The 16,452-nt window shown below is 50.2% G+C and overlaps 2 protein-coding genes across 2 annotated transcripts in view; both read left to right on the top strand.

The window, feature by feature from the left end:
- The first annotated feature begins 6 nt into the window (after positions 1-6).
- LOC308595380 (acrosin-like) lies at positions 7-6,535 on the top strand. The gene is made up of 5 exons (XM_081209421.1): positions 7-134; positions 1,282-1,485; positions 2,155-2,414; positions 3,993-4,141; positions 5,800-6,535. The coding sequence occupies exons 1-5, from the start codon at positions 61-63 to the stop codon at positions 6,340-6,342; spliced, it is 1,230 nt and encodes a 409-aa protein (XP_081065547.1). The 5' UTR covers positions 7-60; the 3' UTR covers positions 6,343-6,535.
- Positions 6,536-8,910: 2,375 nt separating this feature from the next.
- LOC308596883 (transmembrane protease serine 9-like) overlaps positions 8,911-16,452 on the top strand; it is a 33,724-nt gene continuing 26,182 nt past the window's right edge. Inside the window, exons 1-6 of the mRNA XM_081212187.1 lie at positions 8,911-9,049; positions 9,652-9,852; positions 10,278-10,552; positions 11,356-11,501; positions 13,195-13,744; positions 15,732-15,781. Coding sequence (XP_081068313.1) covers positions 8,940-9,049; positions 9,652-9,852; positions 10,278-10,552; positions 11,356-11,501; positions 13,195-13,744; positions 15,732-15,781 — 1,332 coding nt within the window. The 5' untranslated portion in view covers positions 8,911-8,939. The remainder of the gene's footprint in view (positions 9,050-9,651; positions 9,853-10,277; positions 10,553-11,355; positions 11,502-13,194; positions 13,745-15,731; positions 15,782-16,452) is intronic.

Here is a 16,452-nt window from a genome sequence, read left to right as displayed (position 1 = left end):
TGACGTCATGGATTCCAGGAAAACTTGGTGGAGGAAGCAGCACCCGGAGCTGGCAGAAGGATGAGCTGGTGGCTTCTCCTCATTCTGGCCCTAGCTGATTTCCGGCCCACCCATGCCGGAGACCCTACCTGCAAGTAAGCGCCAAAATGGACCAATGTAGCAAGGAGGCAGCATAGAGGCATCACCCTCTGGATGTGGCCTCCGTGGCAATGAAAGCACAACTGAGCCCAAGTGGCCTTTTCCTCCCCAATCTATATCCCCTGCGGTCCACTCAGTGTCCTGACATCTACTAAGGAAAGTCAAACCCTATTCTTGGAGAGGGAACAAGCACTTGGCATCTTTTGCCTTTGACAGAAACATTTTCAGATCCCTGGCATTTAGATCGACTGTGAGTTGCCCAGGTCACTAGGCAAAGTGAAATCTCCCACAGGTTTATTCTAGACTAAACAGGTATATTATACAATCATAAAACTGTGGAGTTGGAAGGGACCCCAAATGGTGTAGCATTGGGGAGGGGAAGCACAGGGGCAGCTGCCCCGGATGCAAAATTTGTTAAGGGCACAACATTTCAACACTCGGTGATGCTTCAATACAGCTATGTGCTTTTGTCACTGGGCTCAGTTGAAAATGGCTTCTCCATGTGAAGCAGGAAGTGATCTCTCCAGATGACAAAATGATTCTTTTTATCTCTGCGGCTGTGATCTTCTGGGTGACATGGGCACCTTACAGTTGTATGCACATGTGCACTTTGTCTGTTTCCTGCCCACCCACCCCCTCTGTGTGGCCCCGGGTGATGGCAACCCATGCTATGCCACTGATCTAATCCAAGCCTTTGCAATGTAGGAACCACAGCTAAAGAATTCCGGGCAGAGGCTGTCCGACCTCTGTTTACAAAGGAAGGAGAGTCCACCACCTTCTGAGCTTATCAGTTCTACTCTTGAGCAGCTCGCAAGAAAGCTCTCCCCAGTGTACAGTCAGAATCTCCTTTCTAGCAGTTTGAATCCATTGGTTCGGATCCTCCCCTTTGGAGCAACAGAAAATAAGCTTGCTCTGTCTTCCATGTGGCGCTAAGCACCACGGTTTGCTGGCATTGCATTTTAAAAGAACACAGGTCACTCAGCAACTATCTATTGGGCATCAAAACAAACAGGTACCACATAGTATGAAAACCATAAGAAAGGGAGTAAATTCCTTGAGGGATGGAGCCTCCAAACTCCTTTCGGTTCTACAGCGGCAGCAATACATGTGCGGCTGAAAACTAATGGAAATGTTCCTTTCCAGGGGATCCTGTGGGAGACGTCCGCTGGCGGCCAGTCAGTACTTGAGGAAGGCCATGAGTGGCACTGACGTCCTGCCAGGAACATGGCCCTGGCAAGTCAGCTTCCAGTACCCAAGCCAAGCTGGGCACTGGGTCCATTTCTGTGGAGGTTCGCTCATCAGCTCTCGCTGGGTCCTCAGTGCAGCCCACTGCTTGAAGATCAAGACGTAAGCCAAAGGAGCAGCTGCTCCTTGGGTAGGAGAACATGGCAGGGTCTACAAAGCAGGCAGCCTGCGGGCATCTCATGGAAGCAGAGTCCCATCTTCTGCCTCTGCCCAACATGGAGCATGAAGGTCTCTTTAGTTGTGGTGGGTGAAAGCCACTGCTAGATCAGTCCTTGGGGGATCTGTCTCAGTTTTGACATTCTGAAAGCAAGCACCTTGTCTTTAGGGCTGCTAAAAGTGCAGTCCAACCAGGAAGAGTCCTCTCTCCTCCTGCAGCTTCCAGCAAATGGTTTTCAGAAGGATTGCAGCCTCCAACCGTGGAGGCAGAGCAGAGCCATCATGTGCTTTAAATGTATGGCATTTATGCAGCCCTTAGAGTGACCCAGGAGATGACCTTGCCAGACAATGAGCTGGTTCCTTCTACCCTTTTACAAACCCCTCCCTTTCCCCTTTCTAGCCCCTTTAATCCAATGCCCCTTCCCACCTGGGTCACAAAAGATGTGAAAAAGGGTCCCTGGCCAGACAGCTGGACCAAACTCCTTGCCTCTCCATCTTATTCCTCCATCAACTGAGCTCTAGGCCTTTCACGGGAGCATCCAGACTTCTTTGGGTAACCTTTGTGCGGTCCAAGAACCTTGTCCCACCAGCAACGAACCTATTCTTCCCTTCCAGATTGAGAAAAGTCTTTAAGGTGGTGGTTGGCATCACCAAGCTCTCACAGCCTGGTCCTGATGCCCAGCAGCGCCGGATAAAGAGGGTGGTGGACTACAAACTCTATGAGGACGACGAGTCGCTTCGCTACGGCCTCTCCGTGGTGGAGCTGGTGGAGCCGGTCCGCTGCAGCGACTACGTCCAGCCGGCCTGTTTGCCTGACGACAGCGTGGTACTTTCGATGCTCACTCATTGCTATATCAGTGGCTGGGGCGACATGGGTGAGGAAAGTGAGAGCCCCAGGACCTCCCCACGAAAGCAGCCCCCTGTGAGGGCTGACCCCACCCTGGAAGATCAGAGTGCAAATATGTCCCATGCCTTCAATGCCAAGTGTAACAAACACACAATAATCGCAACAATGGTTGTGAACAAATGTCTGGTCACAGAAGGTGGTGGACTCTCCTTCCTTGCCAAGGTTGGGTGGCCTTCTATTCCCGCATTGCAGGGGGTTGGACTAGATGACCCAGGACCCTTCCAATTCTAGGATTGGAATGCCCATTTCCTTCTTTCAGGAGCTGTGTTCAAATCCCAAAGTCTTACCATCCTCCACCCAGCCCATGACAGGAAAACACCGTATAACAAGACCATATGTCCCTTCACGTATTTGGGGAAAACACTGCTGCTCATGGGAGGAGCTTCTGCTATCTTCTCTTCCCTCCTTGCTGCCTTGCTTGCACTGAGAAGGCCCTGGCCCTGATGGAAGATAGTCTGACTTCCTTAGGGCCCGGGACATCTAAACTATGGTTATTCATGGACCTTAAGGTCCTCTGCGGGGCAGACCAGGAGAGGCGGTCCCGTAAATATGCAGATGACCAAAAATAGCTTTAGCATGTATAATGAAACAAGAATCCAATGTCTCTATTCAGACCAGGTCTCTCCATAGTTTTCAGTTTAGTAATAAGTTGTAATTCAGCAACTTCTCTTTCAAGTCTATTTCTGAAATTCTTTTGTAATAAGACAGCTGCTTTGAGATCCTGTACTGAATGTCCTGGGAGATTGAAGTGTTCTCCTACTGGCTTCTCTGTCTTGTGATTCCTGATGTCAGATTTATGTCCATTTATCATTTGGCGTAGGGTTTGGCCTATTTGTCCAAGATAGAGAGCTGAAGGGCACTGCTGGCACTTGATGGCAGACACAATGTTAGAAGATGAGCAATTAAATAAGCCTAAAATGGTATATTTGATGTTGTTGGGTCCAGTGATGGTGTTGTCTGGATGTCTGTGGCAGCAAAGTTGGCATTTGGGTTTATTGCAGGCTCTGGTACCAGTGTCCATGTTAAGTCTGGTTGCTGTATTGTTGTGGGTGAGGAGTTGTTTAAGATTGGGTGGCTGTCTGTAGGCAATGAAAGGTCTTCCTTCCAGACAATGACAGTTCTCTTTCTCAAGCTCTGGGAGGAAGACCTTATACTCAGAACAATCTTAGTTGGTCTCTAAGGACAAAAAAAAATATTTATTTCAGCTGCGTCAGACCAACATGGCTACCTACCTGAATTTATTTACTGCTTAGGTTTATATCCCAAGTTTTCTACAAGGAGCTCAAGGTTGCAAACATAGGTCTCCACCCCTTTTCATCATCAGGACCAGCCCTGTTAGGTAGGTTAGCCTGAGAGTGAGAGACAGCAAAATAAATATTGTTGCATAATCCCCAGGCTATCTCTGAGGGCTTGGAGGGCAGTCATCTCAACAGCTGCCTTTGCTACGTGGCATTGATCGAAGGATCATAAATCAACATTCTCCGTAAATATCTCTCATTTAATTCCTGGATGCAACTGAACGCTTCTTCCTGCCTTCCACTCACAGAGCATAAAATATCTGGCATCCTGCAAGAATCAAAGGTGAAACTCCTTTCCCTACAAACCTGCGGCAGCAAGAGCTGGTGGAAGCGGAAGGTGGCCGATGAGATCCTGTGTGCTGGATACGAGGAAGAAGGAGGCAACAGCCCCTGTGAGGTAGGCAAGGGCCAAAGCCTTCCAGGGCTACTGCTGGAGAGGAGAAGGGAGAACTGGATTTGCTGCCCCCTGAGGAGGCTACAGCTTGCACCTCTGAGCACTGACTTTGCACACTGGCTGAGCTGAGCAGGCATGGTGCAAGTGCAATACAGAGCCAGGCAGACTGCAATCGTGTAGCCTCCAAAATCCCGGCGATGGAAACCAGGAGATGCAAGCCCAACCTTCCTCTCCCCATCAAATGTCCCCCTTGCAGGGGCAGATTCATGCGTGCCCCACAACACAAACTCACACCCCTCCTGTTACGGAAAAATCTAGGTGCAAGGCTGCTCAGTTCCCCAGCTCATCGGCCAGAGCCCGCGGGTTCCTGCAGAATAAAGGAAGGAGTCCAGCCACCAACCGGAGCAAATAGCTGTAGACCAAAGTTTATTGCGCAACAGGTTGAAGGAGGAATTTTGAACCCCGAGGATGGGGTGACAAGGACTTTTAAAAGTTTCCCACCATATCCCAGAATACAGTTCATACAGCATCATTGCTACATCACTGACATGTCACAAAATGGGAGGGGTAGACAGCGGTTACACTAGTTTAGCCTTGCCAAACATGTCCAGACAAGTCCTTGGTACAAGATTAGCATAAGGGCAAGACCCAGGTATAAGATTAGCATAGGGAAACACCTCTGAAGTCCCACCACCCAACTGTCTGGCCCCTTGTCAAGTCTGGTGATGGGATTTGGCTTTCCATGGCCAACAATCAACTCAGCAATTGTCAGCTCTGGGAACTTCCTGGAGTCCTTTTTCAAGGGGAAAATAGCTTTGGAATGGAGGAAACTGGCAAAGGAGTTGATTTTATATTATTTTTAAAGGTAGGTAGCTTCCCTGAGCTGTCAAGTTGAAAAGATACATTCAGGCGTAATATTTGTAACATTTAACATCTTGCAGGATGCCAGATATTTTAAAGATGTGCCCACCCCCGTAATTTCCGTAACACCGCCCAATCCAGACCACCACCCACAAGCCCATTTTCTTCATTCCCCTCTGCACCCGACTTTGCAGGACTGCTCGCCACGCCCCATGCCAAGTCCCCTTTGTCAATGCCACCAATCTGCCCACCCCATCCCTCCCCTTTCCCAGCTGCTGAGGACCCCATTCAGCTCCAGCCCCACCTTCCTCCTTCACTCTTCATCTCCCCCATCTTCCTCTCTAGTGAATGCTCCAGCCACCACCCACCTCCCTCCCTTACAAATCACCCAATGCCCCACTTGAGCCGCCCGCCTCCCTCTCAGGAAGGTCATAGCTCAGCAGGAGAGCAAGCACCTGCCTTGCATGCAGGTCCCAGGATCAGGCCCTGCTGGCATCTCCAGATCTAGCTGGGAGAGAGCCCTGCCTGGAATCCTAGAGAGCCCTGCTGCCAGTCAGTGTTGAGAACATTCCGCTGGATGGAACGAATGAACTGACCCAGCATTTCTCCATATTCCTAGTCCATCTTCTACAGACCCACAGCTCTCTACTGAGCTATGCTGAGGAACCAGCAGCTGGGTTTGGGTGGCGCTGTCCTTCTCCAAAAGTGACCGGCTGCTCCTTAGGGCTTCCTTTCCTCTGAATGCCCATCTGCCCACCTGCTGACTGCCTCCCGCCATCCTTTGTTCTCCCCACACACAGACTGACGTTGGTGCCCCGCTCATGTGCCGGGAAGCAAGGTCCGAGCGCTACTGGGTGATTGGCATCGCCAGCTTGGGGGCGCCCATCTGCGACCAGGCAAAGCGGCTGGGCATCTACATCTCCACGCAGCACTACCTCCACTGGATTGACAGGACCACCCGGGAGAGGCTCTCTGCGCCCAGCCGCCAACCACTCCTGGCACAGAGCCAGGCATCAGATGCAACCACACCCAGCCCAAAGGAGGACCGTAGGGCTTTGCCCATGCCCCCTGGCAGGCCTTGGCCCAGGCCCACAAGACTGCACGCAGCTCCCTGCACCAGGCCGACCCGGCAGAGTCCTCCAACACCACCTGGGTGGCTGAGACACACAAGGTGGCACCCCAAGAAGGGAAGGCCCCCAGGCCAGGCCAGGCCTAGTGCAAAGCCAAACCGGGGGGCATCACCTCCAGGCTATGGGGATTTTTACAGCTGGGATCAGGGGTACATTAACCCCAGGCCTCAAGCACAGCCACCAGTTCTGCTGCCAGGGCAGCTGCCGCCATGAGGGGAGCATGGCATAAAGTCGAAGCAGGCAGGACACCATTGATATGAAGCTATGTGAATGAAGGCAAATTGATGAGACTTTTTGGAATTTGGGAAGTGGGCACCAATGGGTTTTGTGCCATTGCTGGACCCAATAGGTTTTGTGCTGTCGCCGGACCCAGATTTGTTGAAAAAAGACCCAACCCAAGACCATTCTTTGCCATTTGTTCTTTGTGTCCCCTTTCTTTGAGCGGTTTAAAATATCTGATGCAATTGCAGCAAGGTTTCTCTTTCAACTTTTTTTGCAACCCTTGGCTTCTATACACAGTTAGGGGGTGTCACATTTAAATCTCCCGCTCTGTGATCTAAGAAAACCATCCATCTACGCATGTCTCTTCTTGGAAACCAAGGTTTCCATACAGTACAAATGTAAGAAGGGCTGCTGTTATGTACTGAGTTCTGAGTATATATCAGCTGCTGTTCCCCCCAGTGCTAGTCCTACTCAGAGGAAAGCTACTGAAATTAATGGGCCTAAGTCACGTTGGCACTGGGCAACAGAATCATAGAGCGGTAGAATTGGAAGGGATTCCCAGGGGTCATCTAGTCCAACCCCCTGCAGTGCAGGGATCTCAGCTAAAGCATCCATGACAGATGGCAACCAAGTTTTCTGGAAATTTATTCTTGATTGGTCCCCCTTCAGTGTCCAGCTGCGGTTTGCCAATAGAGCCAAATGCAGACTTGTTTTAGGAGCTGGATGAGGCCCACAGAAGGCCCATGTATCCCTGGTCGAGGGATCCCACACCTGCCCACTGGCTTATAGGATTCAGGACCAGCTTTCAGCAACAAAGATAACCAGTGGGTCTTTCCCCCCACCCCATCCCCTTGACCTGTTGCACTGGGTAGATGAAGCAGGCAAGGAGTTTCTTTGGTGTAACCCCTTTGACCTCAGTGGAGTTTACTGGTGAACAGACATAAGAACCTAAGAAGAGGCTGCTGGATCCGGCCCATGGCCCATCTAGTCCAACATCCTGTTCTTACAGCGCGTACCCCTCAACCGTCACACCTTGAGCAGGACGTCCCAGAATCTATCTATTGATTTGTAAGAGAAAACTGGATTCGTTAGGGCTCACTCTAACTGACTTTGAAAGCTCTGATCCCAAAGAAACATGGGAAATTATCAGGAAGACTCTCACAGAAAAAAGTGTTCTCGCCATGCTTGAGGTTGCAAAGCACAGCACCTGCTCTCCTATCCACTTAAATCTCCCTTTGTGTAGAGATTTCCAAAAGGGAAACATGACAAATCTGAAGAAACATGAATCGTGTAGGCTGTTTATGTTGGCCAGATTCAACATGTTCCCCTCGATGGTAGTGAGAGGAAGATACTTAGCTATCCCAGAATTAGAGCGTCTCTGCAAATGCAGAAAACAGGAACCCGATACTCTAGAGCATATATTCTTTTCCTGTGATTTTGGCAGTTATGCCAGAAAACAATTATTTGAGGCCCTAAAATTTAATAGACAGTTTTTTACACAACCAACTGTTCAGGACCTGCTGGTGGACAGCAATGATCAAATCACTTTAATAGCGGCTGAATTTTTAAGTGCTGTCCATGAAGAAAGAACGGGCCATGATAAAGAGACTTAGTGGTTTTAATGGTAGGTGATGTTGCTGTGTTGTATTATATTATCTTTGTACATCGATTCATTTCTTGGAGTTAAGAATAGGACTAGGATATATTGTGTTCGCTGAGCCCGTATTTTATACAGTCTGTATATGATGTTTGTTTGTTAATGTGTGGTGTGTTATGCCTAATAAAGGATTTTGAATTTGAATTTACAAAAGCCCCTCCAGCTTCTGTTTGGATCCCAGGATGTCCCAATTTTCGGAAATTGCGCCTGGATGCTATTTCCAACAGACAAATCACAGCTATGTCTTCTAAAATTGTATAGTTACTTATCTCTTTGGCCCGGGGTGTGTGTGTCCCATAACTCCTTACCTTTCTCTGATGAAAAAAGGGACATCCTAAGGAAAAGTGGGACATTCCGGGATCAAATCAAAACCTGTGTCAGATCCTGTAAATCCAGGACTGTCCTTGGAAAACGGGGGTCCAAGGGGGTCCGCTGTTGTACACAATTTGAGTGTGCGTGGGTAATGCAGGGCGAAAGGGGCACATGGAACAGAAAGGAGCCCTTTGCACACACAACTTGTCTCTAGAACATAGGCTTTAGAGCACAGTGCCAGTGCTTCTCTTTCTAGTACTATAATGGGTGCCCTGCCTTGGCACTCTGGCACTCTCATAGGCACAAGGAAGGGTACCCTGTGCTGCAAAGAATGGATGTTGCAGTTGGCCAGTGCCTGCAGGGATAAGCATGACAGGATGCCTACTCCATGGCCAGAAAGTCGGGTGCAAGCCTTACTCTTTCCATGCTTCTGGGCACATAAACATTTTTCTCAAACGGAAGGGTTGTTGAAGAGAAGAGAAGAGAAGAGAAGAGAAGAGAAGAGAAGAGAAGAGAAGAGAAGAGAAGAGAAGAGAAGAGAACTGGTGATGATGTCAGACTCTCCACCTGCTGATCTGACAGATCTTCCGTTTTGTGATGTCATGGATTCCAGGGAAACATGGAGGAAGCAGCAACACCTGGAGCCGGCAGAAGGATGGGGTGGTGGCTCCTCCCTGTTCTGGCCCTCGCTGCTTTCCACCCCACTCATGCCGAGGAAACCACCTGCGAGTAAGTGGGGAGAGAGGCCAGACATGGGGAGGGGGCAGGAGGGGGAATCCCATCCACCAACTCCTTCTGGATGTGGTCTTGAAGAGGACCATGGCTGACCCATGGCTGCTCTCACTCCCCTTCATTGTGGTGGGTCAAAACTACGATGTAAAGACAGAGTCTGTTCTCAGAGGGCATGTTCCTCCCTCTCTCAGAATACTAGAATCCATCTGGGTCACACAAGGAAGCGGAATGGGGGACCAGTCAGGGGGACAGACAAAAGGAAATATTTCTTTTCTAGGAGGAGGACAGAGGGATGGAGGGAGAGAGAGGTAGAAAATAGCTTACTAATTTGGATTTGCTGAACAGTCCATTTTTGCCTCTGGCTCCACCCACCACTGAGATGTGGCCCTCAGAAGACAATGTGGCCCCTGGCCTTGAAAAAGTTCCCTGCTCCCTGGGAGTGATGGGCATTTGGGAGGCATCCAGAACTGCATCTGGACAGCTCCAGTTTCATCCCTCTCTTCCCAAGATGGCTGAGAGGAGGGGCAAAGTGGGGGGAGGTGGTATATATGCAATGTCTCTGATCCTCTTTAGATGGCAATCTGTGTCTTGCTTTCCAGCGGAGTCTGCGGAAGGCGTCCCATGGCGGGCACCCATACCCTCCTCCGGATTGTGGGTGGCAGCAACGTTCTCCCTGGAACGTGGCCCTGGATGGTCAGCTTCCAAGTCATTACACGGAAAGGATACGTCAGTTTCTGTGGAGGCTCCCTGATCAGCCCTCGATGGGTCCTCAGTGCAGCCCACTGCTTTCAGAAACCAAAGTAAGCAAAGGGTTCCCAAGAAGTGTGGTCACGGAGTCTGCAAACCTGGCACCCAGGGTGGGGGCATCTCATGGGAGCAGAGTCTCACCTTCTGCCTTCAGATGGGTGGCTGCTGTCAGCATCGCAGGGCGTCAAAACTCAGAGTCATCCTCTTAGGACAATGGAATCAGAAGCCCAGGAAAAGCCCTGCTGGATCAGAACTCAAGGTCCAGATAGTCTATTGCAGGCATGTTCAACAGGTCAATCGCAATTGACTGATCTTGGTCGATCGTGGGGAATGAGGCAAAGGGCGGTGAGGCCTGCCTGCTCCCCTCTCTCGTCAGACCCAGCTGTGTTCCCTGTACTCCAACATCCAGTCAACTTTGGCTGACCTTCATTTTGTTCAGGAGCACAGTCCCCCACCCTGTGCGTATTCTTTGTTCCAGGGACATACCATGGATAAGACTGTCGATTGGTGCCAACCGCATCTCCAGCCCCGGCCCCGATGCCCAGAGGCGCTCAATCAAGAGGCTGGTGAACCACAAGCTCTACAGGCGTGATCCTGGCAACAAAATACACAACGACATTTCCTTGGTGGAGCTGAACGAGCCAGTCAACTGCACGGACTATATTCAGCCAGCCTGCTTGCCGGATGACAGCGTGGCGGTTTCCTTGCTCAAGCACTGCTATGTCAGCGGTTTTGGAACCATGGACCCAAAAAGTGAGATCTGCAGGGAAACCAGGCCCCCAGAAGGAGCGGCCTGGCTGTGTGCCTAAAGTAAATTTGCAGACCACACCTTCCCTGACGATCAGTTTCACCAAAGAAACATAATAGCAATGGTAGTCAGGGTGTAAATTATAGTGGCCGCAATCGCAGTCTAGAATTTCGATTCCTGCGTTGCAAGGGGTTGGGCTGGATGACCCTTAGAGTCCCTTCCCACTCTAGGATTCTAAGTTGGTAGTTACGGTTGGGCTGTGTACATCAGAAGCCCTGAGTCTTAGGGGTGAAGCAGGTGTGTGCGTGTTTCACAGGGCAGAGAAGGATGGAGATGGTTGGTTTTGAGAGCCATTCCATTTCTCGGCTTCTGGGCAGATCGCCTTCTCCAGACATAGATGCTGGCCCCCAGAACTCAGCTCAGTAATGATGGCTTTGCATGCAGAAGATTGAGTTTCAATCTCTCGGTAGGGCTGGTGGAAACTCCTGTCTAACGCTGCTGTCGCTCAGTGTATGCAAAACTAGGACAGATGGAGAGATAGGGAGGGAGAGGTGTGGTTTCAGGAGGAAACGGAGAGTTTTGGGGTCTCTAAGAACACCTAGAAACCAGGAGCTCACCCTACACTGCAGCCTGACATACCCTTGTCGCTGATCTCACCCCCAGTCCATCAACTTGGTTTTTTTGGGGGGGTGATATTGCTGCACCTGCCTTCATGTCTCTCTCCATTAGTCCTGGGGGTGCAAGTTGTGTGGAGAGTGAAATCTGAACTGAGACTCCCCCTTCCCCCAATTTCCCTTTCTGCTCTCAGCGGGGGAAAAGTCGGATATCATGCTGGAAGGTTCTGTTGACATCATCCCCACGGCGACTTGCAGCAGCCCGGTCTGGTGGTCCAAGCTGATCCTCGAGGAGAACATCTGCGCTGGACGCTTGGAAGGAGGCGTAGCTACATGCAAGGTGGGTGAAGCTCTGACAAAATCAAGGCTACGGGTTTGGCTTGGGAGAGAAACCTTCCGGTGCTCCTGGAACAGCAGAGCACTTGCTCTGAACATGCAAAACTTCCCTGCAATTCAGCCTCCAGCATCACAGGCAGTAGCTGTGAGAGAAGGAGAAGGCCACTCCAAGGACAAATCCTTGGAATGCTGCAACTGGCCAGAGCAGAAAATGCAGGGCGAGATTCACCAGAGGAAAACTTGGCATAACCCCTTTGCCCTCAGCATCCCTCCAAGCTCTGCTCAAGAGGTCGCCACCCTTAGCATCTGGACTCAGAAGGCGTCACAACCCAAGTAGGGGCCATCGCCTCACTGGTGGATATGAGTCCTTTAATGCCCAAACCACCAAAAAGGTCAGCTCAATTTTACGTTAGATATGTTAGTTTCTGTTTGCCACTGTGCAGCTGCTTAGAGACACAGGACTCTGCTTACATTCCAGAGACAGTCCAGGATGTTGGAAGTCTCACGGGAGATGGGAGACGGGATGTGACTTTAGTGGTTTCCTGTTCCTTTGTTCCTTTGTTTGAGTTGCTCTCTGCTCTCACAGAGAGAGGATGTATTTTTCTTTGCTCTCTGAGTAGCTTAGTAATAAAGCACAGTATGTAGCCATAAATCTCATCACTGCTGGAATCTCTGCTAGATGCAAATGTGCCTGAGGCCTCCTCAAAGGCTCAGGTCGTTAATTATTCGTCGGGAGGAAAATGAGCTTTATCAGCTTGGCCGAGCGGAGATCCCGACAAGATATTTGCCAAAAGAGAAAATCCCACAGTGGAAGGGTGTCACCAACAGTGGCCACATTTCTGGAGATACTGCAAGAGACTGACGGTGGTGTTTTAGTGGTGAGCATAGCTGCACTCCAAACAGCTGACCTCGGTTTGGTTTTCGGCAGACACAAAAAGCCCTTCTTTTTCCTGGTTGGTTCGATGTGGTGCTGAGAAATCTAAGGTTGCTGGTTCGATCCCCATATGGGACAGCTCCAAAGAGTTGGACTAGAGAAGGGGTAGGCAACCTAAGGCCCGGGGGCCGGATGCGGCCCAATCGCCTTCTCAATTCAGCCCACGGACAGTCCGGCAATCAGCATGTTTTTACATGAGTAGAATGTGTGCTTTATTTAAAATGCATCTCTGGGTTATTTGTGGGTCATAGGAATTTGTTCATTTTTATTTTAATATAGTCTGGCCCACCACATGGTCTGAGGGACGGTGCACCAGCCCATGGCTGGAAAAGGTTGCTGACCCCTGGACTAAATGATTCTCAGGGACCCTTCCATCTTTGCAATTCTATGACCCTCAATATGCAGAGCAGGGGCTCTGTTTCTGAGCTACAGCCTTCCCTTAGATTAGATGAGCTTCCTTGGAAGTTCACCTAGGCCAACCATCAGCTCAATGGATGGTCCAGGGTGCAGGATGCAACTGTGTGATGCTTCCAACTCTTTGATTTTGCAGCTCCCAACACCTTCCAAAGCGCCAGTCCTGCTTCATCCTGCCAACAGCAACAGATTATTTGCACAAGCGAAAGTGCTGTTACAGGTCCAACACCACAGCCAGAGTTTTCATATGACATCTTCACAAACCTTTCCTCTTACAAAGCTACACTTCTGAACCATCTGGCTGTCAGCATGCTCCTCCTCACAGGAGCCTTTTCTCTCCCGCTTGCAGGGCGACAGCGGTGGCCCCCTCATGTGCCGGGAGCAGAGGTCCGAACGCTACTGGTTGGTTGGAATCACCAGCTGGGGACCGTCCTTCTGCGGTCAGGAAAAGAAGCCAGGGGTCTACACCTCCACACAGTTCTACCTCGACTGGATCAGGAAGACGACCAAGGAGGACTTTTCCCTACCCAGCCACACACCGCTAATGGCAGAGCCCCAGGCTACGCCACCACCGCACCCACCTCCAAGGCCACAGCCCCAACCGGGACAAAATGGGAATTTGCTATATCCCAGGCCCCCTCCAACAGTCTGGTACATGAACAGGCCTTGGCCACCCCCCAAGACCCGCCCTCAGCGTGGTCCTGCGCTCTCGTATACGAACAGACCCAACTCCCGCCGTACACGGTATAGGAAGCCAGTAAGGTGGCATCTGAGGACAAGGGCCCCAGCTTTGCACGCGCAGATTTACAGGCCGTGGGTCATGATTCACACACCCCCACCATGGATTGAGTTCCAGGCGCAGGAGCCACCCGGGAGCCAAGTTTCTTACAATGGAAATGGTCCCTAGCTGAGCTGCTGGAAGAGTAGCAGTCGAGGGATGATAAGGACTGCTAGGCTTGGGTGGCAATGCCAGGGGTGCCCATGGGCAAGGTGGGTGGGCTGCCCCTGCCAGATCTCAGAGCCCACAACCCGTCCTTTGCTGGTCCTGGCTTGAATATGAAATTGCATCCAAATGGGGACTTAATGCTGCAAACAGCTTGTTGGTGACACTTTTTAATAAAATCAAAATATCAAAGTTCTCAAAATGAATAAAACCACGAATGAATGGATAAACAGGTGAGTGTTGGTGTGCTGCTTTTTGCAACCCAAAGCAACAGCTCTCCTGAATCATGCTTGGGAGGCTGTAAGGTGAATTATTTGTGTCACTTGCTGTGATCTGCTTCTGATATTTCAGCTGCAGATCCAGGCTGTTCCCTGAAAGCTGCAAAGCTCTATTGCAAACTTTCTTCAAATTTCATGCAGTGAACATGCGTGAGGGCTGACCAAAGTTGCTGAGCCTTTTTTAGGATTGAAGTTGTTGTGCTTTTGGTGGCTTTTACCCCAGGAAATAAACTGCAACAGGGGCTGGATTAAACTGACCAGCAGACCAGATTAGTCCGGACTTTGCACGTGCCTGCTCTATTGGCTAAGCCAGGCCTGCTGTGATCTGCTTCTGTTGTTTCAGCTGCAGATCTAGGGTGCTGCAATGCTCTCTTGGCTAAGGCAGGCCTACCTGCACCAGGTGAAAGGGGTTCCTGAAGCCATGGTGCTCCCTGGAGTTGCAGCCAAACCTCATTTTCCAGCCACAGGTGCATGCTTGAAAACTCCAGGTCCAAACAGTTTTGTTTCTGCCCCAGCTCTTTCCCGGGCAAAATCTGCATTTTACCACTGAATTGGAAGCAATTGTTTCCACCAATTCAGCAATAAAATGAGGGAGAACCAGGACAACCCCCCCCAAAAAAAAACCCCTGCTTGGACACGGAGCTTTAAAGCCCAACCGTAATGCATCGCCAAAGGAAGTCAGGAGGTGGCCTGAATGCCCTTGAGCCAGTCACTGTCCCTCAGCTTAAGCCTACTTCAAAAGGCTGTTTTGTGGGTTAAGGGTGGAAAGGGAGAATCATGTCTGCCACCATGAGCAACATGGGGGTGGGCGGGAGTGGGATAGAAATGCAATAAATAAAGATATTGTTATGTTCTGAGCTTGGATCCTAGAGCAATAGGCAGGTAGGGTATGTGAGATAAGAAATGAGTCTGGTGCGCTTCTGCTGCCACAGCTTGCAGGACTTGTAGCAGAGTAAACACAGTATATGCTCTTGTGTGCAAGCATGCAGGAAAAAAAGAGTCTGTACGCAGCTTCTCCTCTAATCTAAGAAGCTTTATTTATGTACAGCAGCAATAAATCAGAATCTCTGGAGACGGCATCATGCCTCCCTTCGTCTCAGTCAAAACCGAAAGCAGACTGAACATAGAACAAAGAACAGATCCCCAGATGGAGACCACCCCCCCCCCCAGTGGGCAGGATGCAGACTCTGAGCTGTTTAACCCTGTAAGCTCCTCACACCCCCTCTCGTCCTGCACTGCTGGGGGCATGTAAGCATACCACTTACCCCAAAAGCAACCCTGCACAGAACTCACTCTGTCTCTGGAAGTTCAAAGGTTTAGTAAACCCATCTGCCAGATTCTGCTGGCTTGGACAGTACTTCAGATTCACCAAGCCTGTCTGGACACTCTGACACACATTTTGGAAACGTATGTCCAAATGTTTGGTTCTGGACTTGAACTGTCCAGACTCTGCCAACTTCAGACAGGGTTGATTGTCTTCCCAAACAGTGATGGGCTAGCAACAATCCCCACAGATTTATTGGACCAAACAAGTGTAAAACTTTAGTTCCCTACAAAGCTCTGACAAGGCACTGAACTCAGCTTCTGTAGAGGAAAGCACAATGAGACTTTGCTTTCAGGATTTCCACCCAACTAGAGATTCCCTAAACTTTATTACCATCCCAGACACGGACTTCCTGTCTTCCAGATTCACCCAATCACTGTCAGTCCAGCAGGTGAGCTGTGCTTCACCCTCAGCTGACAGCTCGAGACAGAAATCTTTGGTATCCTGCAGGTAACGCAGCACCCTCTTGATACCATTCTAGGCACTCACACTTGGCTTTGTAGCCTCCCTGCTGAGCAGATTGGTAGCAAATGCTATGTCTGGTCTGCTCCACTGGGAGAGATACAACAGACTACCCAGAGCTGACTGAAAGATCTCAGCGTTTTCGAACTCAGCACATTCCCCAAGCTGACTGTCTTTCACGTAGCTCATCTCCATGGGTGTTCTGACTCCTGCACATTCAGACATTCTGAACTTCTCAAGCAACTGCTCAATCTTGCCTTTCTGACTGAGCAAGAAGCTTCCATCCTGGGTTGTATCAAACTGGACGCCTAGGTAAATTTTCACTGGACCTAGGTTTTTGAGTCGGAAATGTTTTCCAAGCTCTTTGGCAAAACCTTGAACCTGCTTCTTGGTCCTGGCCACGTAGATTATATCACCCACAAACACCGAAACTAGCTCCTGTGACTCTCCTGACCCCTTCAGGTACAGGCAGCTATCAGCAAGACTCCTCTTGAAACCCAAGCTCTGCAAGGCTTCGTTCAGACTCAAGTTCCAGTTCCTGGCCGATTGTTTCAGACCATAAATGGACTTGTGGAGCTTCCATACTTCATCTGGCCTATT

The sequence above is a fragment of the Podarcis bocagei genome (genome assembly GCF_964188305.1).
Source record: "Podarcis bocagei genome assembly, chromosome: 10".
Classification (NCBI taxonomy): Eukaryota; Metazoa; Chordata; class Lepidosauria; order Squamata; family Lacertidae; genus Podarcis; species Podarcis bocagei.
This window is presented reverse-complemented; position numbering and strand designations above follow the sequence as displayed.

Bases quoted from the DNA above. Each gene is read 5' to 3' on its own strand.
- LOC308595380 (XM_081209421.1), top strand. From the start codon at position 61: ATGAGCTGGTGGCTTCTCCTCATTCTGGCCCTAGCTGATTTCCGGCCC. The intron at 135-1,281 runs GTAAGCGCCAAA...GTTCCTTTCCAG, and splicing joins GCCGGAGACCCTACCTGCAA to GGGATCCTGTGGGAGACGTC. The intron at 2,415-3,992 runs GTGAGGAAAGTG...TTCCACTCACAG, and splicing joins CAGTGGCTGGGGCGACATGG to AGCATAAAATATCTGGCATC.